At 37.9% G+C, this 23,041-nt stretch overlaps 1 protein-coding gene across 1 annotated transcript; it reads right to left on the reverse strand.

Moving 5' to 3' along the window:
- Positions 1–365: 365 nt before the first annotated feature.
- On the reverse strand, positions 366–21,521 carry ZNF572 (zinc finger protein 572). Its single transcript, XM_016431888.2, has 3 exons — positions 21,512–21,521; positions 18,981–19,115; positions 366–15,591 (listed from the first exon to the last, which is right to left on the reverse strand). Exons 1-3 carry the CDS (start codon positions 21,519–21,521, stop codon positions 14,135–14,137), a joined length of 1,602 nt encoding a protein of 533 aa, XP_016287374.2. The 3' UTR covers positions 366–14,134.
- Positions 21,522–23,041: the final 1,520 nt, after the last annotated feature.

The raw sequence follows: 23,041 nt of genomic DNA on the forward strand, positions 1-23,041 counted from the left end.
TCCTATCATCCAAGAATGAACTTTGGAACCAAGATATGCAAGGGCCTTTCTAACTTTAAATCCTAAGATAAACCTGCTTCTGGTAGAGACTGTTTCCTCTTTTTAGGAATCTTCATGCAAAGGCTAACGAACCACTTTTGGAGCATGTTATAATACAGATTTTTATTTTCTTTTTCTGTGTGTATGGGCTGACTACTAAGGACTCATCTGGCTCAGAAACCCTTCGAATCTGTGATCTTCGAAGTAGAGGGGTACTGAACCACAAACATAGAATATTGTATATGTGCTCAGGTGCATTTTCTGGTATTGGCTATTTTTGCTGAACTGTTTTGTATGTATTATAAAGTAAGGACAAAACAAAAGAGAACAAAAATTCTTTTTTAATTTAAAGCAAATCTTGACAGGACACTCCATAGTTTAGAACTTTTTACATACTGATTCCTTTGTGAAATGAGGTAACTGGACTAAAGTCTTGTCCAGTTCTTTAATTTTATAATTATGCAATATAGACAGCATTGTACTAAGTATTCTGCAGGAATTAGGAAGGATAAGGTGTTTGCTCCAAGCATTTAATGTCCAACTTTCACTTTACCACATGAGAAAAGAAAAATTGTTTTTCATAAAACCTGGAATAGTAACAAGGTTTAAATAATTCCTTGAAAATTTCCTCTACTTGAATGAATTCTGTGAAAGCTTCAAATACATGTTGATGGCAGAAAGAAAAGTACGAACCACTCATCTATAATTTACCCTGAGTCCCAGCTGCAGACGATGGTGGATTAGTGAATCTATCTTTCCCTCAGTTCTCTTATCTCATCTTGTTGTTCAGTTGTGTCTGGAACCCTGTGGTCCATACTGCTTATGGGGATTTCTTGGCAAAGATGTTGGAATGGTTTTCTATTTCCTTCTTTAGTGGAGGCAAACAAAAGTTAAATGACTTATTTGGGTTACACAGCTAGTAAGTATCTGAGCTTAGATATGATATCAGGTCTTCCAACCCCAAACTATGCTTCCTCCAACCAATCTAGTTCAAGCATCTTGCCACCTACTCTGCTGTTGTTGTGGATATATCACACCCAGGCCCCTATCCCCAATCTGTTTTCTACCCCTTGCTCAGGGATAATAATCAAATAGGTATTACCACTGCTACTAAATGGTGATGACAACCTACTACCTTTAACTTCTTCACTCTTAAGTCCTATGACTCTGTAGCTCCTTTCTCTGGCCACTACTCTCTAATAAGTGCTGCATCTCCAGAGTAAAATGTAAGCTCATTGAGGGCAGCAGGGGTTATTTTTGTATAAGCACAATGCCTGGCACATAGAAGAGGATTAATGATACTTGATTGATAAGCTGATTTCCAACACCTTAAAATATCAAAGTTATGTTTTTCTGATAGAAAAAAATGGACAAAAATAAGAGACTGAATCCATCTGGGTAATTTTGAAAGATTTCCTTTTTTTCTTTTTTCCATGGATTATAATCCTGTTATGTATATAAAGTCTCAGTCTTAAATCTAGACAAGTGCATTAAAATATTCAGTATCTTTCAGAGATTAAAAAAATTGAAACATACTCTTTATAATGATATTAAGATGAACTAAGAGAGAAACAGAGGCAAAGAGAAATGTTTTAAGAATTTGGTGCTTAATCTTATTTTGATTTGGGTTTTAAAAGATTACTCTGTTACAAAAATGAATAATACAGAAATAGGTATCAAGTAATAATATATGTATAACCCAGTGCAATTGCTTGTCAGCTCTGGGAGAGGGGAGAGAAGAAGGGAGGGAGAGAAAATGAATCATGTAACCATGGAAAAATACTTAAAAATTTAAAAAATTCTAAAATAAAAAAAAGAATCTGATGCTTATTTGAAAGAAGAGTAAAAGAAGCATTGTAGTTTCAGTGTTAAAATTAAGTCTAGCAAGAATGAGCCATTTCTTTTGTTACTATCATTAGTTCTTGGAAGGAGCCCTTGTATAAAAAGTAGATTCCATTTAAGATGTAAAAACACTCATGTGGTGTGAATGGGAAATGTGACTGACTGACCTACAATCCCTCAGCCCCCCAGTTCTCTCCCAGGCCATCTCTTCTGCACTAGTCACTCTCCTCTTTTCCTCATCTTGACCCTTTGGTGAACCAATTCAACTCTATACTTCCCTTATCTCATTCACCCATTCTGAATTTATCTTGGTATATAAGGTATGAGATGTTGCTCTTTTAAACCTAATCTCTCTCATGCTATTTTCCAAATTTCGCAGCAGTTTTTGTCAAATACTAGGGTTTTGTCTCAAAAGCTGGGATCTTTGGGTTAATCATACACTGTCTTGCTGAGGTCATTTAACCCATCTATTCCTCTGATCCTCCCTTCTGTCTCTTAGCCAGTACCAGATTGTTTTAATGATCACTGCTTTATAGTACAGTATAAGATCTGGTACTGGTAGGCCACCTTCCTTCACTTTTTTTTTCATTATTTCCCTTGATATTCTTGATCTTTTCTTCTATCAAATGAACTGTTATATTTTTTTCTAATTCAGTAAAAAAAAGTTTCTTGGTAGTTTGATAGGTATGGCACTGAATAAGTAAATTAAATTTGGGTAGGATTGTCATTTTTATTGTTAGCTTATCTTACCCATGAGCAATTAATGTTTTTCCAATTGTTTAGATCTAGTTTTAATTGTGTGGAAAGTGTTTTATAGTTGTGTTCATATAATTCCTGTGTTTGTCTTGGCAAATAGATTCCTAAATATTCTATATTATCTAGGGTGATTTTAAATGGAATTTCTCTTTCTAACTCGCTGCTGAGATGTATTGGAAATATATAGAAATGCTGATGATTTATGTGGGGTTTATTTTGTATCCTGCAACTTTTCTAAAGTTGTTGATTATTTCCACTAGCTTTTCAGTTGATTTTCTAGGATTCTTTAAGACCATCATGTCATCTGCAAAGAGTGATAGTTTAGTCATCTAATTGCCAATTTTAATACCTTTAATTTCTTTTTTTTCTCTGATTGCTACGGCTAGTATTTTTAGTACAATGTTACATCCTTGTTTCACTCCTGATCTTATTGGGAAGGCTTCTAATTTATCCCCATTGAAGATGATGTTTGCTGATGCTTTTAGATATATACTGTTTATTATTTTTAGGAAAGACCCTTCTATTCCTATACTTTCTAGTGTTTTCAATAGGAATGAGTGTTGTATTTTGTCAAAGGCTGTTTCAGCATCTAGAGATAATCATGTGATTTCTTTTGGTTTAGTTGTTGATATGGTCAATTATGTGGATGGTTTTCCCAATATTAAACCATCCTTGAATTCCTGGTATAAATCCCACCTGATAATAGTGAATAACCCTTGTGAACAGTTGCTGGAGTCTTTCTGCTAATATTCTATTTAAAATGTTTGCATCTATGTTCATTAAGTAGAGTGGTCTATAGTTTTCTTTCTCTGTTTTTGGCCTGCCTGTCTTTGGAATCAGTACCATATTTGTGTTATAAAAGGAATTTTGTAGAACTCCTTCTTTGCTTATTTTGTCAAATAGTTTGTATTGTATTGGGATTAGTTATTCTTTAAATGTTTGATAGCATTCACTTGTGAATCCATCTGGCCCTGGGAATTTTTTTCTTAGGGAGTTCTTTGATGGCTTGTTCAATTTCTTTTTCTGATATGGGACTATTTAAATATTCTATTTCATCTTCTGTTAATCTAGGCAATTGATATTTTGTAAATAATCATCCATATCACATAGATTCCCATATTTATTGCCATATAATTGGGGCAAAGTAGTTCTTAATTACCTTAATTAAATTACCTTAATTTCATCTTCATTAGAGGTGAGGTCACCCTTTTCATCTTTGATACTTTTAATTGGGTTTTCTTATTTTTTTTTAATTAGATTGATCAGAACTTTATTTTATTTGTTTTTTCAAAGTACCAACTTCTAATCTTATTTATTAATTCAATAGTTTTTTCAATTTCAATTTTATTAATTTCTCAATTTCTAGAATTTCCAATTTAGTTTTTATCTGGGATTTTTTTTAAACCCTTACCTTCTGTCTTGGAACCAATACTAAGTATTGGTTCCAAGGCAGAAGAGTGGTAAGGGCTAGGCAGTGGGGGTTAAGTGACTTGCCCAGGGTCACACAGCTGGAAGTGTCTGAGGCCAGATTTGAACTTAGGACCTCCCATCTCTAGGCCTGGCGCTCAAATCACTGAGCTACCCAGCTGTCCTTTATCTGGGATTTTTAATTTGTTCTCTTTCTAGTTTTTTTTTTTAATTTGCATGCCCAATTCATTGACCTCTTCCCTCCCCGATTTGTTAATATGTGCACTCAGGGATATACATTTTCTCCTGAGTAATGCTTTGGCTGCATCCCATAGATTTTGATATGATGTCTCCTCATTGTCATTCTCTTCAATGAAATTATTGTTTCTATGATTTGTTTTTTAACCAATTTTGGAGAATCTTATTTGATTTTCAATTAATGATTTATTTGCTTCTCCATATACCCTTACTAATTATTATTTTTATTGCAATATGATCTGAAAATGTTGCGTTTATTATTTCTGCTTTTTTGCATTTGTTTGCAATGTTTTTATGCCCTAGTACATGATCAGTCTTTGTGAATATACCATGTGCTACTGAAAAGGTGTATTCCTTTTTGTTCCTATTTATTTTCCTCCATATATCTATTAACTCTAATTTTTCTAAGATTTCATTCACATTTCTTACCTCTTTCTTATTTATCAAGATTTGTCTAAATTTATCTAGATTTATCTAAATTAGTTTGATTTATCTAGATTTGATAGCAGAAGGTTCAGGTCTCCCACTAGTATAGTTTTACTATCTATTTCCTTCTTAAGCTCCAATAGTTTCTTCTTTAAAAGTTTGGATGCTATACCATTTTATACAATGTGACAAGGAAATCACTTTAGAAGACTGATATATATTAATTTAAGGTCGCCAAGGAATTCATCTATGTAATTCCTAAATGAAAACTCAAGTCAGCAGTCAGCCTTTTATGGAGTTTAATTACAAACAGGAGGAAGAAAGGTATTAGAGAGAGAGAGAGAAAAGGGAGAGAAGGGAATAGGGCTTAAATACCCCCTCTGTTTAGGCTGGGCCAAAAGGCCCAAGCCCTTAGATAGCTGAGGCAAAGAAAAGAGATCAGTCCCTATCACTCACATGACCAAAATGGAGAAACAGTCTCAGGGGCCTCCACCTCCAGCTTTCTTCAGAGCAAGCTTCTCAGAGCACAACCTCTCAGAGCAAAAACTCTCCAACCTCCTTCAGTCCTCAGGCCCCGCTATCTTTAAGGAAAACATCCAAGTTCCCTCCCCTCAGTTCTCACATCTACCAATCACTGTCGATGTCTCCCCTGTGCCAATGGTGGCTCTAGTTTAACCCAGGACCGCCCAGAAGTCTGTGGCTTTGCACATGTCTGTTGAAGGTCATATTCTCAAATAATTAAATCTTGATCCTTTGCTGCAGCCCTTCCTAAATCCTGTTACCCTGAGCAGGGTGGAGATTGGAAGTTCCATGACCTGGTTCTGTCATTCCAAGTATCTCTATTGTATCAATTCTAAAATCAATCATGACTCAAAGAACTTCCTGTTCTATGCTTAAGCATAGGTCAAAGCCCTTTCCATTGTTCAGCAAAAGGTTTCTGTCCTAAAGTAATCTTAAGTAGGGAGGAGAAGGAACCTCCCATGCCAATGGGGTTCACATTCCAATAGAGTTCCCACTATCAGTAGGAAATTCCCTACAAGCATGAAACCTTCCAATGGTGAAATTTCCAACATTCACAAGTCTAAGAAATTTTAAGGTTTACAACATACATGTTGAATACTGCTATTTCCTCATTGTCTATACTTTATTTCATCAGGATGTAATTACCTAACCTATCTCTTTTAATCAGATCTATTTTTACTTTGTTTGGCTTTGTCAGATATCATGATTACAACTCCTGCCTTCTTTTTCTCAGTTGATGCCAAATAGATTTTGCTCTAGCCTCTTACCTTTGAGGGTGTGTTTACTTGCCTTGTGTGAGTTTCTTATAGATGAGTTCATCCCATTCACAGAGTTATGTTTACCACCTGTGTATTTCCCATCATTTTGATTTCCTCTTCTATTCCTGCCATTTCTTCTTTTACTGTTTCCTTCTACATCAATGTTTTGCTTTCAATCAGTCCCCCTGATCCCCACCCTTATTTTACTTCCCTCTTCACCCCCTTACTTCTTATTCTCCTATTATTTTTCTTAAGAGTCTATTAAATTCCCCCCCTTTACTTCCCTTTTGATACTCCCTGCCCCATTCCCCCACTTTGGTTTTTCCCTCTAAGCTTCCCTGTAGGGTAAGATAGAATTTGATACCCCAATGGCTCTAGATATTCTTCCCTCTCAGAAGTGATTTGCCTGAGAGTAAGGTTTAAATATTATCTATTAGCACTCTTTTTCTCTCCTTATAATAGTATTCTTCCCCTCCCCATCCCATGTGCCTTTTTATGTGGTGTGACAGAGGCTGGCACTAGAGAAAAAGTGCCAGGCTGAAGAGTATGTGAAATTGATCACCTCCACAGGGGAGGGGCCCCAGGAGTAGAATCTGGAAGAGGAGAAGACTCTGGATAGGTAAGCAGTGAGAGTCTCTGGATCTTGCGAAGCCAAAGAGAAGTTGGGAAAGAGACTTTCTGCTGAGGGTTACCCACTTTTCCTGCTGGTGACTGGAAATCTTTCCCCCCAACACTTCCCAATTGAAGGGACTTCTGAAGAGAAATCTGAGCAGACTTTACCTCAGCTCCTGTTGCCCAGGGGTGAGTCAACCTGACTTTCTCTCAGGGGGCTCAGGCTGCCAAGGCATTTCTTTTCCCATTCTTCCCTGCTCATTATTTCCTTTTGTATTACCTGATTGAGTTGACATTAAAAGTTATCTGTTCCCCAAGCTGAGTATGAGTGAACAGATCAAAGGGAGACCCTTTGGTCTTGAGTAGTAGAGGGGGAGCAAGAGGGACAAGAGCAAATCTGGGAGAGTGGCTTTAGCTAAGGAGGGAAGGCAGAAGGGGGAAAGTCTTCAAATCTCCTCTCCTCTCTCTGAGCCAACTTGTTACATCTGCTGTCTCCCCTGAACCCCACTTTGAGAAGGGGAGGTCCCATCTCTTTCCCCCTCTACATACAGAAAATCCAAACTTCCCTCAGGGTACAAACTTCCTTTTATCTTTTTTTAATAGTGGTATAATTTATCCTGTTTTTCTTATTCCTTCAAGTTTCTCTTGGTGCGATCTTCTATTCCCCCCCTTTTCTTTTTTTTTTTTTACATATCATCTTAAACCACTTAGTACCCAGACCTCTACCAATGAATAATTCTTCTATCTACTATGATAGTGGAAATAATTTTTGAGAGTTACAAATATCATTTTCCATATAGGAATATAAATAATTTGACCTTACTGAAGCCCTTAATTTTTTTTCCCTTTCTTCTTTACCTTTTTCATGTTTCTCTTGAATTGTGTATTTGGACATCAAATTTTCTGTTTAGTTCTGGTCTTTTCTTTACAAATACTTGGAAATCTTTTATTTTGTTAAATGCCCATACTTTCCCCTGGAAGTATATAGTCAGTTTTGATGGGTAGATGATCCTTGGTTGTAGATCCAATTTGCTTGCCTTTCTGAATATCACATTCCTCAGCCTCCTGGGGTCCCAAATCTCACTGCTCTCAAAGGTAAGCCTGTGGTGTCCTCAGTCAACCCCCCAACCCCCAAAAACCTAAAGATTGCCCTATGCTCGCTCTGACTCTGGTGCCATAGGTAGAGTGGGGGAGGGGTGATCACCTTGCACTTTGTTTGGAGTAATTTTACCCCCTTATAGTGTGGAAATGCCCCAAACCTGGCTACCTTCAAGGCTGCACCCTACAGTAGGGCCCCTTCACTCATCTGATTTTTATTTTTGGCCTTTTGAGGCACTTTACATTGGTTGGTGATGAGGAGAAGATCCTTGCTTCTACTCTGGGGCCATCTTAGCCTGGAAGTCCAAATTATTTTTAATATCAGCATTTTCTATCTTTTAATCTTAAAGGCTTCATATCAGTCATATGTTAAGCATATGTTAGGTTATCAGATACTTAATCCATCATTAAAATGGATGAGTGAATTCCCTATGAGGCTACTTGTTCAGATTTTCTCATATTACTATCTGTTTCTGTTACCTTTTACTATCTTTTACCTATTACTATCTTTTCTGTTACTTTAGTCAATAGTCCCAATCTAAAAGGAATATTTTTTTACTTTGCACTTATTATGAACTTAATAATCATCAACAAAAATGAACATTTCAATATGTAATTTCAATATGTTCTTTAGGAAACAAGTGAAGCCTGTACACAAAACAAAATTTTGTTACTATGTTTGTAACTCCTGGACTTAGTTTTGTTTTCTTCCTTTAAATTTTATTAATTCTTTTTCTTTCCTTTTGCTTCTCTATCACTATCACTATTCTTTCCATTGTCATGCCCCAACCTGATCCCCACTAGGTAACTATGATAAGCAAAGCACATGGCAAGTTTTGATCACTGATGGACCAGTAATGGCCCATGTAATTTATAATCTAGTTTTATTTTTTGAAAACATTTTGTTGATATATTTTTACATGGCCTAATTTTCCCCTTCCACCTAACTCCACACACATTCATAGCAGATGACTTAGTCTCCTACTTTACTGAAATTAAGGTTATCAGGTATGAACTTTTTCTGTCCCCTCTTCCATTATTTTAAATTTCTCAGGAGCATCACCCATTTTCTCCTTTATGCCTTTGCTCACAGAAGAGATATTAATCTTCTCACTGAAGTCATACTTCTGCTTGTACCCTTGGATGCAGGCTCTCAACTTCTTCCATGATCTAATGCCATCAATCATCCTCTATGTTTCTTCTTTTAATTTTTTGCTATCCAAAGGCTCCTTATTCTTCTATAGACATACCTTGATTTTCCCAATACTAAAATCTTCCTCTGATAAATTTGACACATTCATCTACCATCCCATCCTGTCTCTCATCTCCTTTTCACAGCTAACCTTCTGGAGAAGGTTGCCTCCACTCTCTGCCTCCTCTTTTCTAATATTTCTCTATTCAACTCTTTCTACTGAAACTTCACTCTTAAAAGTAACCAATAAATTTTCACCCAAAATAAGTTTCTATTGATGTCTTTCATTTTTTAAATCACCTTAATTTTCCACTATATTACTTCTCCCCTACATTCAGAACACCATTCCATATAGCAAAGACTTTTTTTTAAGTAAGAAGAGGTAAAAAAAAGTCAGCAAAACTAATCAATACATTGAAAAATATAACAATATACATGATACATACCTATAAACCTCCTACTTCTGCAAAATAATGGAGCCATTTTCCCATATCTCTTCTTTGGATATTTCATCACAACTCTTCTATGGGGCTTGGTTTTTGGTGATTATTTTTTCTATTAACAATATTGTCATAATAAGTATTGTTTTCCTGACTGCTCACTTCATTTTTTATCAGCTGGTTTTTAATGGCCTTTTTTTTTTCATGATCCTTGACCTCCCTACAACTTTTGACATTATTGGTCACTTATTAAATACTGTTTTCTCCATGGCTTTAGCAACAGCACACTTTCACAATTTTCTTTGGTCTCTACTATTTGTTTCTTTTAAGCTTTTTTTATCTTCCTTATTGTTTAGTAGGTTTTCAGTCATCTTCCTCTTCCTGACTCCATTTGGGGCTTTTTTGGCAAAGATACTAGGGTAGTTTGCCATTTCCTTCTTCAACTCATTTTACAGAGGAGGAAACTGAGGCAAAAAGGGTTAAGTGACTTGCCCCAGGGTCATAGAGCCAGTGTCTGCGGCTAGATTTGAAATCAGGGAAATGAGTATTCCTGACTTCAGACCTGGCAATCTATTGCCCCTTTTAACATCTTCTGAATCTCTTAAGGTGCTTTATCTAATTATAGGTTCTCCTTCCTTCACTCTACATATCAATTCACATCTTTGCATGCTTCTTTGAATTCATCCTATTCAGTCACTGATTACACAATTATATTTAATTACCTTCATGTAGCCATCACTGGCATGGGTCCCAAGTTTCCTTTCCACTTATATTTCATGACTCCTCCCTGCATGCTCTATGTTCTAGTCATATCAGACTTTGGTCCCTCACCTTGCATCCTACCTTTCTTCTGCCTCTGAACCTTTATCATTGTCTTCCTCACTTACCTGGTTTACCTGTTGAATTCTTTCCTATCCTTTAAGGTCTAACCCAGATACATCTTGTGCCCTCTAAAGAAACAACCCCTGAAAGCTCATATGCAGCACATCATAAAAACTTTAATGCAGTGTTAAGCACTGAATCAAGGCTTTTGCAAAGCCCTGTTTAATTTTAACCTACAGTCTCCCTAACAACTCCATCTCTGATGTCTCATACTATTTCTATCTCCTGTAGTTTGTATTTTTGTACCCTCCATTCAAGAGTGGCTCTGCCTGTCAATTTTATCCTTGGCAACTGAAAAGTCTTGGATCCTTTTTATTGGCAATTGCTAGCCTTGCTAAAGGGCAGCTAGGTGGTGGACTAGATAGAGCACTGGGCCTGGAGTCAGACTCATCCTTCTGAGTTCAAATCTAGTCTCAGACACTTACCAGCTGTGTGACCCTAAACAAGACACTTACTCCTATTTAGCTTAGTCTTTTCATATCTAATATAAACTGGAGAAGGAAATGGCAAACCACTCCAGTATCTTAGACAAGAAAACCCCAAATGGGGTCAAGAAGAGTCAGACACAATTGAAAAAAACAACTGAATAACAAAGTTTAACTAATAAAAATTGATCATGCTCAGAATGCTATTTCTCAGACTCTATCACAGATTTTTATCATTTGGAGAGCTAGGTAGAAGCTGAGTAGACTCTAGCTTGAGGACTGCCTCTCAGAAGTATTCTTATTAGCCTGCTCTGGGAGTTGGACTTTTTTTTTTTTTAAACCCTTACCTTCCGTCTTGGAATCAATACTGTGTATTGGCTCCAAGGCAGAAGAGTGGTAAGGGCTAGGCAATGGGGGTCAAGTGACTTGCCCAGGATCACACAGCTGGGAAGTGTCTGAGGCCAGATTTGAACTTAGGACCTCCCATCTCTAGGCCTGGCTCTCAATCCACTGAGCTACCCAGCTGCCCCCTGGGAGTTGGACTTCTTGTCACCTTCCATCCAAATTGTCTTTTGGACCAAGATAAGCCCCTAAGTGAGAGATTCTAATCAAAATAAAATATAAATAGGATTAAATTGGCAACAAGATAGCATGTCTATAAAAAGGTCTTAAAAATGGAAATGTGCATACAAATTCAAGCACTTCATCTTATAAAATGGAACCAGTCTAAAGATTTGCATGCAATCAACTAACCTTATTAGGATGTATCTTATGAAATAGCTTCCTTGATTTTTCTGACTGGTAGCTTTACTTATGTATATAAGAACATTATCCTCATAAAGGGGAACTAGAGAACTGTGAGTTTTAAAAATTAGATTAATGATTTTACATGTAAAATTGCTTTAATAATTGTGAAAAGGGTGAAATTATTTTTTTCCATTTGAGCATCTATCTGATAATCTTAAGAGAAAGACAGATTTTAGGAAGACTCATTTTCAAAGTCGGGCTCTCAGATAGAAGAATTGAAGTTCTCTGAAGTTTCAGGTGAATTATGTGCTAATTTGATGTTCTTCCTATAAAACATCTTATACCAACGTTTATTCTATTAATAAAATCAGAACTATAAGGCTTGAGCTAGAAGGTTGTATTTAATTTCATTGAGTTTGTATTAAATCTTCCTATGATGCTCATGGAACCCAAGAAGCACATCTGTTAGGAAGAGCCCCTTCAGAGTTGTCCTAAGAAGGGGAAGAGAGTGCAATACAGATTGAACTTTTCAAGTAAAGAACTGAAAGAGGAATAATGTTAAGGAATTTGGAAATTTAGAACAGAAAGGGAGCTCACAGAGAATCATTTCTATTTTCTTGAAAAATATGAAGTCAGATACTCTTTGCTGAGATGGTAGGAAGAGAAATGGAGAGAAGGGGACAGCAATGTAAAATGACATAGAGAATCAATTGGGAGGAATAAAAGAATTATTTTACTTCACTGAGGATCCAATTATGATAAAAAAAAACCCACAGGCTTGTAATGGAGGAATTAGCATGGCTATATAATGGCTTCCAATTTAAAATCAGAGAAGTGGATGGTGGAAGTAATCAGAAGTTGGAGTTTGGCAAAGCATGATGGATTCAAGAGCAGAAGACAGTAATGTTAAACTGCTTATCTACAGGGTTAAATGGGAAGGGAGAAAAGTGAATCCAAAACAGGGCTGATATAAAAGGATACTGAAGGATAAAAGGGCCACAGGTCATCTAAAGTCAAATATTAGACTTAAGAGGGATGGTCCACAGAAAAAAGGTATGATAGCAGGTTATGGTTAAATAATGGAATTTTAGAATTCTTGATCATAAAAGTGGAGGACTTTGGGGTGATACAGCTCTGATAAAGTGAAGGAATGGGAAATGAGGAGAATATTCAGTTCCAATCATACTTTTCCATCCCCTGCAAAGCAGAAAATCTACCATAAAGAAGCAAGTCTTAAATATCTTTGATTGGTTTTGCTGTGGTTTCAATATTTAACAACAAAAAAATCATAGTACAATCACCATCCAGTAACAACTTTTCCCTTAGTGAAAAGGGAAGATTTAACAATTCTAATGCCACTCAGCTGCCCCACACCATGGGACAAGTGCATTTCAATGTGGCAGAAGGAGTAGTCTTTCTGGAAATGTTGCAGCTCCCTTTTCTCCTACTGCATTCTAAATTTCTATCTCAATCCCTTTTAAATATATTTGAGGATCCTAAGATACAAGCTGAGGGCCCCTCACTTACATTTCTCTTTTATTCATTTGCAAAATATGAGCAATAATCTAAGGGAAAAAATTGCTCAATAATTTCTACAAAGATCTTTTTTAGGACAGGGAGAGGAATATAGGAAAATATTAGGTTCTCTCTCCTTTTCCCAGAAAGGTCAAAGATAAAAGCACTATTAAGAGCAGACCCAAGTAATACTTCCATACTAATGGAATTCTGGGCATTTGATACTGTCACTGAGCTACCTAAAAAAAAACATAGTTCCCAATTTCACTGAAATCCCATATAGGCATACAGATGTGAAAAGACTAGCTATTAATTAATCAGTTTACAGGAACACAATACATGAGTTAGTTCCTAACTCATGAAGTTAGCTTCTTTTATTGCAAGGATATTGGGACATAGTGGCAAGGGGACCTCAACAGATTATAGATTAACCCAATTGACTAAATAAACACCCTGGAACATCTGATCTCTCCTACAGCTGCTCTGAACTAATCCAGAAGTTAACAAAACCATTAGTTCTAGATCTCCTATAGTCTTGTGGCAAGTTTTTACTGGTCAAATATTTACTTAGTGCTCACTTTGTCATACTCCACAAGTTAATTTTGAAAGAACAAGATTACTCAAATTAAACAATTGTCTTATTTGATTTTTGGTTGTTGGTTTTTGTTTTGTTTTTTGTTGTTTTTTTTTTTTGCCTCAGCACCTTCCTCCATAAAAAGTTGGGGAATTACATTGTCCTTCAATAGAATTTTTATCAACAAGCTATCTGGGACAAATAATAGTTTACCTGTACTTTAAATGGCAAGAGAAAATTAGAAACTTTAGCAGAAGTCCAGCTTCTAGAACTCAGTTTTATTTTTTGTTAAAACTTATTCTTAGGATTAATCTGAACCATTCTTGTCTTACCTTATATAAAACATTGTTTTTTTGTTAGGGTTTTTCCCTCCTGAGTATTGTTTTTTACTGAGAAGAGCCATGACATCAGACCTTAGCCTGAGTCTTTGCATCCTCCAAACAGAATGACCTTTTGAAAATTTAACTCTCTTTTCTAGAGAAGTTGATAAGCCAGAGAAATTCAACAGTAAACTCATTTTACAAAACTTTAGTTGTGATGGTTCAATAAAAGAGTTTATAAGAGCTTCCTTTTTTGAGGAAGCAAATGTGGGAACAGAAAATGAGTAGATAAAGTTCATACCTACACCCTGAAAAGCTTTTCTAGGTCCATTCATGAGTAAAATTTTCCTCAACTCCAGGCAATGTAGAGAGCTTTTCTCTTATGTGTGTTTTCTGATGCTGGCTGAGATAGGCACTTCGACTGAAAGATTTCTGACAGTCAGTACATTTATAAGGTTTGTCTCCTTTATGGGTCCTTTGGTGTCTGATAAGGTTAAAGCTTTGACTGAAACTTTCACCACAGTCAGGACATTTATATGGTTTCTCTCCTGTATGAGTTCTCTGGTGGATCACCAGTGTGGAGCTTTGGCTGAAAGTTTTCCAACACTCAGGACATCTATAGGGTTTTTCTCCTGTATGTGTTCTCTGGTGTCTGATAAGGTGTGAACTAAGGTTGAAACTTTTTCCACACTCACAACACTTATATGGTTTCTCTCGTAGCTGAATTCTGTGATGTTCTACTGAATTACAATTGTGATTCAAATTTACTCCAAATTCAACACTCTCATAGGATTTCTCTCCCATGTGGGTTTTTTGGTGTGTAATAAGATTTGAACTGCGGCTAAAGTTTTTCCCACATTCTGGACATTTGTATGGTTTTTCTCCTGTGTGAATTCTTTGATGCTTTATGAGGGTAGAGTTGCAACCAAAGCTTTTCCCACACTCAAGACATTTGTAGGGTTTCTCACCAGTATGAGTGCGCTGATGGCGAATAAGACTAGAACTCTGACTAAATCTTTTTCCACAGTCGAGACATTTATAGGGTTTTTCTCCTGTATGGGTCCTTTGATGCTCAATTAAAACATAGCTGTGACTGAAGCATTTCCCACATATAGGACATTCATAAGGTTTCTCTCCTGTATGAGATCTGTGATGCTGAATAAGATGAGAGCTGCTACTAAAACTCTTCCCACATTCCGGACACTTGTAGGGCTTTTCTCCAGTGTGTGTTCTCTCATGGATAATAAGGTGGGAAGTATTGCTAAAGCTTTTCCCACAATCATTACATTGATAGGGCTTCTCTCCTGTGTGAGTTCTCTGATGCTGAATCAAATGGGAGCTGTTACCAAAGCATTTCTCACACTCTGAACATTTATAAGGCTTTTCTCCTGTATGAGTCCTTTGATGAATTCGAAGATGAGAGCTATTATTGAAGCTCTTCTGACATTCAAGACATTTATGGGATTTGTCTCTTTTGGGTAATGCCTGATGGATAGTAATGTTTTTTCTGGGGCCCCATTCCCAGGAACTAGATTTACTCTGTTCTTTTCCTGTAGGTTTCTCCCATTGAGTTTCTGTCCTGTAATTGTCTTCATAAGTATCTTTCCACTCAAGACTCCAGAACTTGACACCTTTGTTCCAGTCTAATGGAATTCCTTTAGTATCCTCATGCTCAGTGTTAGGGGAAACATCTTTCTTAGACCATTCTGATTGTATTTCTTTAGGTTCCTCATCCTTAGGGTATTTCTGTATGAGTGTTTCCAAACTGTTCTTATTCTCTGAAAGAATTAAAAATATAAAGAGAGTCTCTGTCATGGGAATAAACACAATAAGCATCAATTAAGCACCTGCTGACTGTAGAGCATTATGCTAAGTATCAGTGGGGGGTTGAGAGGTAGTAGGGAGGCATTAATAGTTAGAGGGATGAGAAAAGGCCTATGTGCAGAAAGTGGTGCTTGAGCTGATTCTTGAAGGAAATGTGAGCCATTGCAGTTAATCTAGTAAATTACAACTGAGGAGGCACCATGGCATAGTGGAGAGGGCAGCCCTGGAATCAAGAAAATCTGGGTACAATTCTTGTTTTTGCTATATATGCTAGCTATATGATATGGGCAAATCATTTGATATTTCTGTACTTTAGGCAACTAAGATAAAAATGACAAAAGAGTTACATGACCTCCATGATGATATTCCCAAATTGATGAAATCAAAGGTCTGGACAAAAAAAAATGCAACAACTGCTACTAGTTCTGTCAGTCTAAAATCAGAGTCATCCATTGTTCCAAAGCACATATGAGGAGCAACATGTATCTGCAACAACAGGGCTAACTGTGAACCCACAGCCATTTCTACCATGAAAATAACAGCCATGCAAACTAATAATTTTAGCAAGATTCAAAATGAGGAATTTTGTTCAGGGGACTGAGACCATCTTCTATGTCCCTCACCTATATAATAGCTTCTTAAAATCTCTTTCTCCTTGGAGCCCTCAAGATTTGGTACCAAGAACTCTTCCCCTTGTTCCATCAGAGATCACCAGTTGAGAGATTTGAAATCCTGTGAAAGGAGACAGGGAATATCTGCAGAAAATTATGCAAGTTTATCCCTGTAGCTTCCCTTCTTCAAAACTTAAGTGCTTCTTCAAGCACTTAGAAATATATTGTGCCCTATACTGAAATTATGAAATACTTCCTCTGCTCCCAGAAGAAAATCTTAATCTTTCTAAAAATGTTTAGATCCTGATTTTTTAAATGAATTTAAATTACATGAAATGTTCTAGCTTTTAATAAATGGTACCTAGGTTTGAGGATAAAGGAGACAGGGATGATATTTTAGTAATTGTACTTCATAGTTCTAGATATTGGAGGATTATTAGAAAGCAAGCAAATTTCATGTTAAAACAAAATTTACTTCTCTAGAAAAAGTCTAATCTCTTTTTCAGATGTTTTTAAAAGAAATGGAAACTATAATGTACATACTAAGTTTTCTGTGCACTAAACATTCCCAATTCCTTTCTTGTCCCCTCACAAAGAGGTCACCTATTCAGGATGCTCCCGTTTATCAATGGCCTCCCTAAGACATGGTACCTAGAACTAGACACAGGTAAGATCTGTTTTAAGAACTTCAGATATGATCTGTCTGTGATTGGATTACTACCTCCTGGCCAGGTTGCTATGTTTCTTTAATGCAGCCTAATACTGTATTAGCTTTTTTTGGCTGCCATGTAGGTTTTGTAATCCACTAATCCCCTTGTCCACTAAAACGCCCAGTTTTTTTCACATGAACTTTTTTATTGTATAGTTTTGTACTAAAGAAAAATTTTTTTTTGTACTTGTGTAGGCCTTTACATTTGTTTCTATTAAACTAAGGCCATTGTTTTAGTGTCAAGATGTTTTTGGATTAGAACAAGTTTCCTCATTTCCTCTCTGTGATCTAAATGTGTTTCATTATCATGTTCCACCAGACATCTACTACAACATCTCAACATGGCACATAAAGTGCCCCCAGATTCTCAAAGGCCAGGCCAACACTGTATAAGGTTTGGCAGGTTTTAGGATAGAAAGGACTTCACAGTGGGCCAAAGGAAGAACTGTACATTTATCTTCCTGATAACCAATTTTCGTTATTAAATAGCTATCTAAAAGGTGATTTTTTTTTTTGCCACTGCAAGTCCTTAAACTCCCCAAACTACTTGGAGTACTGATCTGTGTTACTGGAGGGATTATGCAGACCTATTCAATCTGATATCCTTAAAATATGCAAAAATCACTCCATTAAAATGGAAAAATATTAATTACGATGTGTTTTATAGTTTCAGCAAAGCAATATGCAAATAAAACTAGTAATAATAATAGCAGGAGACCTATAGGGTAGGTAGGATGTTATCATTCCATCCCCATTTTACAGATGGTAATAGACATAGGCTGGAAGAGGTAGTTACTTGCCCAGTTTACAACTAGTACATATCTGAAGCAGTATTCAAAGACAGATCTTTCTGACTTCAAGAACTATACATCTAGCTGCCCTGAACCATCCCTTTGTGAGGTGTTAAATGGAAAGCAAATAAGCACAACACTTTCTGCATTGATTTATTTATTCTATAAACATTTACATGGCACCTAGCCATGTAAGGTGAAAATATAAGCAATCAAAACCTTGGGCAAGTCACTTTGGCTTAGGAGCCCTTAGTTTCCTCTTCAGTAAAATTAGGGTTTGGCCTAGATGGTCCTTTATAGTTTATACATTTATGGCCTGTTGGGTAGGGTTGGTCAGAGTGAGAAATGGCTTTAGAGATGACTCCTGCTCCTTTCTAGTTCTAAAAGTATAGGATTCTAGATCTAAATCTGACAGGCTTCCTACCCTCAAGATCACAGAATTATATACTTTGGCAAGGAACCCTAAAGGTCATTTAGGCAAACACCCTCAGCCTACAATCCCAGAAACTAGGCGACCTGCTGGGGAGGGGAGGTGGGTTCCTAACAAGGGATGATACGGTTTAAGAGTCACAATTTCAAGTACTTTCCACAGCCATATACAGTACTAAAGTAATCTAAAGGCTGATTTCCCAGGCTTCGCTGCTGGGAGCTGTATGTGGCAACATTCATATAGGTCGGGATGATCCCTCTGGTAACGTGGGCCCGAAGATGCGGCTGTGGAGAATGAAACGAGCACCACGACCCCAAGCGTGACAGGGCTGCCAGGCCAGTCCCCTTCACAAGCCCCGGAATCCGATCCAATAGCCAGCACTTATTAAGCATCTCCTGCGGCCCGGCCTGGCGCAAAGACAAAAAAGGAGCCATAACAGCACGCCTGCACTCAAGGTCACCCCGAGACGCCAGGCCGCGGCGGACCCAGGCCCCTCCCTGGAGGTCATCTCCCGCGGCCATCCCTTTCCCCGATCCGGACACTCACTGCTCGGGGGGCAGCGCCCTGGGCTCTGTGTTTCCCCACCAGGTGCGCAGACATCACGGGAATAAAGGGGCATTGAGGAAAAAGCAAGCCCACTACCCGAGAGACCCCAAAACGGGAAACCGCGCCGGGAAAGGAAAGGACCAGGAACTGGAAATGACTATTCGGTCCCGCCTCCCGCCCCGGCATAACTTTAACGGAGCCTCTCTAGGAGGCTGGGATGGTTCAAGTCTCGGTAGCCTTCACCCCTTCTCCACACCTGGGCCTAGACCTCGGGCTTCAGTCTCCACCTCCCGGGTCTTCTGTACGCCGCAGAACCTGAGCCGCCAGTTGTCAGAGCATCTGTAGAAACCGAACCGAACCAGACCAAACCTCTCAGGCACAGAGGAGGAAACTCAGGCCCAGGAAGGTTAAGGGACTTGCCCAGGGTCATAAGAATAATAAACCCCAGTGCGATTACTGAGTAGTAGCTAATGGTCATATGAGAACAGGGCTGGTTTTAAGCAAGTCAGTCATCAAACTTTAAGTGCTTCCTAAATGCTAAGGACTATGCCAAGGACCAAGAACATAAAGAGGCAGAAAGTGTCCCTGCCCTTCCAAACCACTGTAGATACAAGACACAGTGTAAAAAGACGGTCATCTCAGAGCGGGGCACAGAGAAAGGCATTCTGCAGAATGGGGGATTGGGTCTTGAAGTCTCTGGGATGGAGCCCCTTGGGCAAAGGAACAGCAAGGAAGCCGCTGGCAAGGGGGAGGGTAGAGCATGTGGAGAGAGGCAACGCTTAAGAAGACTGCAACTGCCAGGTTAGGAAAAGCTTTAAGTGTCCAACACAGCATTTTCTCTTGGATCCTGAGGGCAATAGGAAGGTGACAGGCTCAGATCTGACCTTTGGGGAAATCGCTCTGGTGTCCAAGTGCAGGATGGATCCAGTGGAGAGAGACTTAAAGCAGGCCAACGAATCCGCAAGTAATCCGCAATAATATGAGTGGGAGGCGATGAGAGCCCCAGTGGTATGGCAATACAGACTCTTGTTGTTGCTACTTTGATCATCTTTAATTCAAGACAATGTAGAATGAATGTAATGGAGAGGAGGAGGATACCTCAGTTATGAGCCTGGGAGATAGAGAAGGAGGCAATTTTTGTGCTTGTTGGGTTTGGATTAAGGGAAAGATTGTTCCAAGTAGGGTACCACAGTAGAGGGCACTGAGTAGCAGGAACATTCCTTGAGGGAGTGGGATGGGTTGAAAAGGTCACCAAGAGATGGGAGGAAGTATAGAAAGAGATATGGGAGCAAGCCAAAATAATCTTGTGTTTCCTCTTTCATGACTAATTGTCCTCAGGAAAGAAATTTAAGACTGATAGTAGAATAATATTACTAACATTACAGCTAAAGTTTATCTACATAATAGATTAAATTGGATTTTGTGGTCATACCTAGAAAGTTAATGACTTTATAACATTGCTTAGATTTCAAATTCAAATTGCTTAGATTTACAAATAAATATCTGGAACAGAGTATATTCATAATTTGATAACTGCTTTTGTTTTGAAATTTTGATAGAATTCAACTCCTCTGCCTTCATAATAGTAATAATATATAGAACTTAAAGATTTGTGAAGCCCTTAAAAATTCCATTATTTATTTTGAACATTCTTTTCCTTTTAAATTTTGAGTTCCAAATTCTCTTCCTCCTGTCTCCTCCCCTACCCACTGAGAAGGTAAGCCTACTATATCAATTTAGTATATCACTACACTATATTACTTTCTATATATTTACTAGCAATATATAACAATACTCTAACAAGTTGCTATATCATTTATACAGGTAAAATCATGGAAAGCTTATTTTCATGTTAGCCATATATTTTTTAATTTAAATTTTATTTTAAAAAAATATTTTCCCATGTTTACATGATTTGTTTTCTTTCCCTCCCCTCATGTTTTTTAAAAGCACAAAAAATATATAGAGAAAATTATGCTTCAGTTTTCACTCAGAGTTTCTGAGTTCTCTCTCTGGAGGTAGTTGGCATTTTTTTATCATGAGTCCTTTGGAATTGTCTTGGATCATTGTGTTGATGAGAGTAGTCAAGTCTTTCACAGTTGCTGTCACTGTGCACAGTGATCTTATTCTGTTCACTTCGTTCTGCATGAGTTCATACAGATCTTGTCACATTTTGCTGAAACCACCTCCCTCTTCATTTCTTATAACATCATAGTACTCCATCACAATCAGATACCACAACTTGTTCAGCCATTCCCCAGTTGATGAGTATTCTCTGATTTCTAGTTCTTTACTACCCTACAAAAAGCTGCTATAAATATTTTTGCAGAAATTGGTCCTTTTCCTTTTTTGTTGATCTCTTTGGGATTCAGACTAGGACATGTATTGCTGGGCAAAGGGCTTTGACTGGTAAGGATCCAAGGTATTATTCAAACTTGGGTCTTTCTAAAGCCAAGTCCCATACCCTACTATTGCTCTGTCTTCCTGCCTAGGATTCCATATCCTCAGTGCCATCCCTACCTTTCAAAACTCATTTCACATTACTGAACTCCATGTCCCCCTTTTAGACAAACTAGACAACTCTGCCCCCCAAATACTTCTTTCTGCTTCTATGTCTTTCCCTTATCTGTTCCCTGGGAAGCTATAGGATATAGTAGAAGGTCACTGAATTGGAAGAGTCCCAAGCATAACACTAGTGTGGGCAGAACAAGAGAAGAAGATGCTTGATATTTTCTGTTCACTCCTACCTTTTGGAAAAGGATAGAGCCCAATCTTATCTAATCTTACCTTTGTCCATCCTGACCACTTTCCACCTCAATAAGAATATGAATATTTAATCTGCCAAACCCAGCTACAACATTTAGCTTGCTTCTTAGTCCAGGGACAATATGATTTCCTTCTGGTTTACTGACCCCTTTCAGTCAGAACAGACTTTCAGTAATCCCAGACTTTAGTGCTTTCCTTCTGTAAACCTTAAAATTTCTTAGACTTATAAATGTTGGAAATTTCACCATTGGGAAATTTCATACTTGAAAAATTTCTTACTGATAGTCTATTGGAATGTGAACCCCATTGGCATGGGAGGTTCCTCCTCCTCCCTTCTTAAGATTACTTTAGGACAGAAAGCTTTTGCTGAACAATGGAAAGGGCTTTGACCTATGCTTAAGCATAGAACAGGAATTTATTTGAGTCATGATTGATTTTAGAATTGATACAATAGAGATACTTGGAATGACAGAACCCGGTCTTGGAAATTACAATCTCCACCCTACTCAGTCCTAACAGGATTTAGGAAGGGCTGCAGCATAGATCAAAATTTAATTATTCCAATCTCTACCCTACTCAGGGTAACAGGATTTAGGAAGGGCTGTAGCAAAGGATCAAGATTTAATTATTTGAGAATATGACCTTCAACAGACATGTGCAAAGCCACAGACCTCTGGGCGGTCCTGGGTTAAGCTAGAGCCACCATTGGCACAGGGAAGACATGGGCAGTGATTGGTAAATGTGAGAACTGAGGGGAGGGAACTTGGATGGTTTGCTTAAAGATAGAGGGGTCTGAGGACTGAGGGGTGGTTGGAGAGTTTTGGCTCTGAGTGGTTGGAGAGGTGCTCTGAGAAGCTTGCTCTGAAGGAAGCTGGAGGTGGAGGCCCCTGAGACTGTTTCTCCATTTTGGTCACGTGAGTAATAGGGACTGATCTCCTTTCTTTGCCCCAGCTATCTAAGGGTTTGGGCCTTTTGGCCCAGCCTAAACAGAAGGGGTATTTAAGCCCTATTCCCTTCTCTCCCCTTTCTCTCTCCCTCTCTCTCTCTCTATCTCTAATTCCTTTCTTCCTCCTGTTTGTAATTAAACTCTATAAAAGGCTGATGGCTGACTTGAGTTTTCATTTAGAGTTACATAGCTGAATTCCTTGGCGATCTTAAATTAATATATATCAGTCTTTTAAAGTGATTTCCTTGTCACACTTCCTTGAATTACTTTGTATTCATTTTGTATATATTCTGTATATATTTATCTATGTTATATTGCCCCCTTTGTTACAATGTAAACTCTGCTGGAAAGACCCACGTGAAAGGAAGCAGAGTGAAATAAGCAGAACCGGAGAACATTGTACACAGGAACAGCAATCCTGTGGGATGATCAGCTGTGAAAGACTTAACTACTCTCAGCAGAGCAATGATCCTGGATAATTCTGAGGGACTTTTGACAAAGAATGCCATCTTCCTCCAGAGGAAGAATTGTTGGACTCAGAATGCAGATCAAAGCATACAATTTTTCACTTTAGTTTATTCGGGTTTTTGATTGAGGTTTATATG

The sequence above is a fragment of the Monodelphis domestica genome, chromosome 3, assembly GCF_027887165.1.
Source record: "Monodelphis domestica isolate mMonDom1 chromosome 3, mMonDom1.pri, whole genome shotgun sequence".
In the NCBI taxonomy this organism is placed as follows: domain Eukaryota; kingdom Metazoa; phylum Chordata; class Mammalia; order Didelphimorphia; family Didelphidae; genus Monodelphis; species Monodelphis domestica.

What these genes read in the sequence shown, in the direction of transcription:
- ZNF572 (XM_016431888.2), bottom strand. An exon ending in AGCCCGAGGTCTAGGCCCAG is followed by an intron (nt 15,592 to 18,980) that starts GTGTGGAGAAGG and finishes TAATTCTTTCAG; the next exon opens with AGAATAAGAACAGTTTGGAA.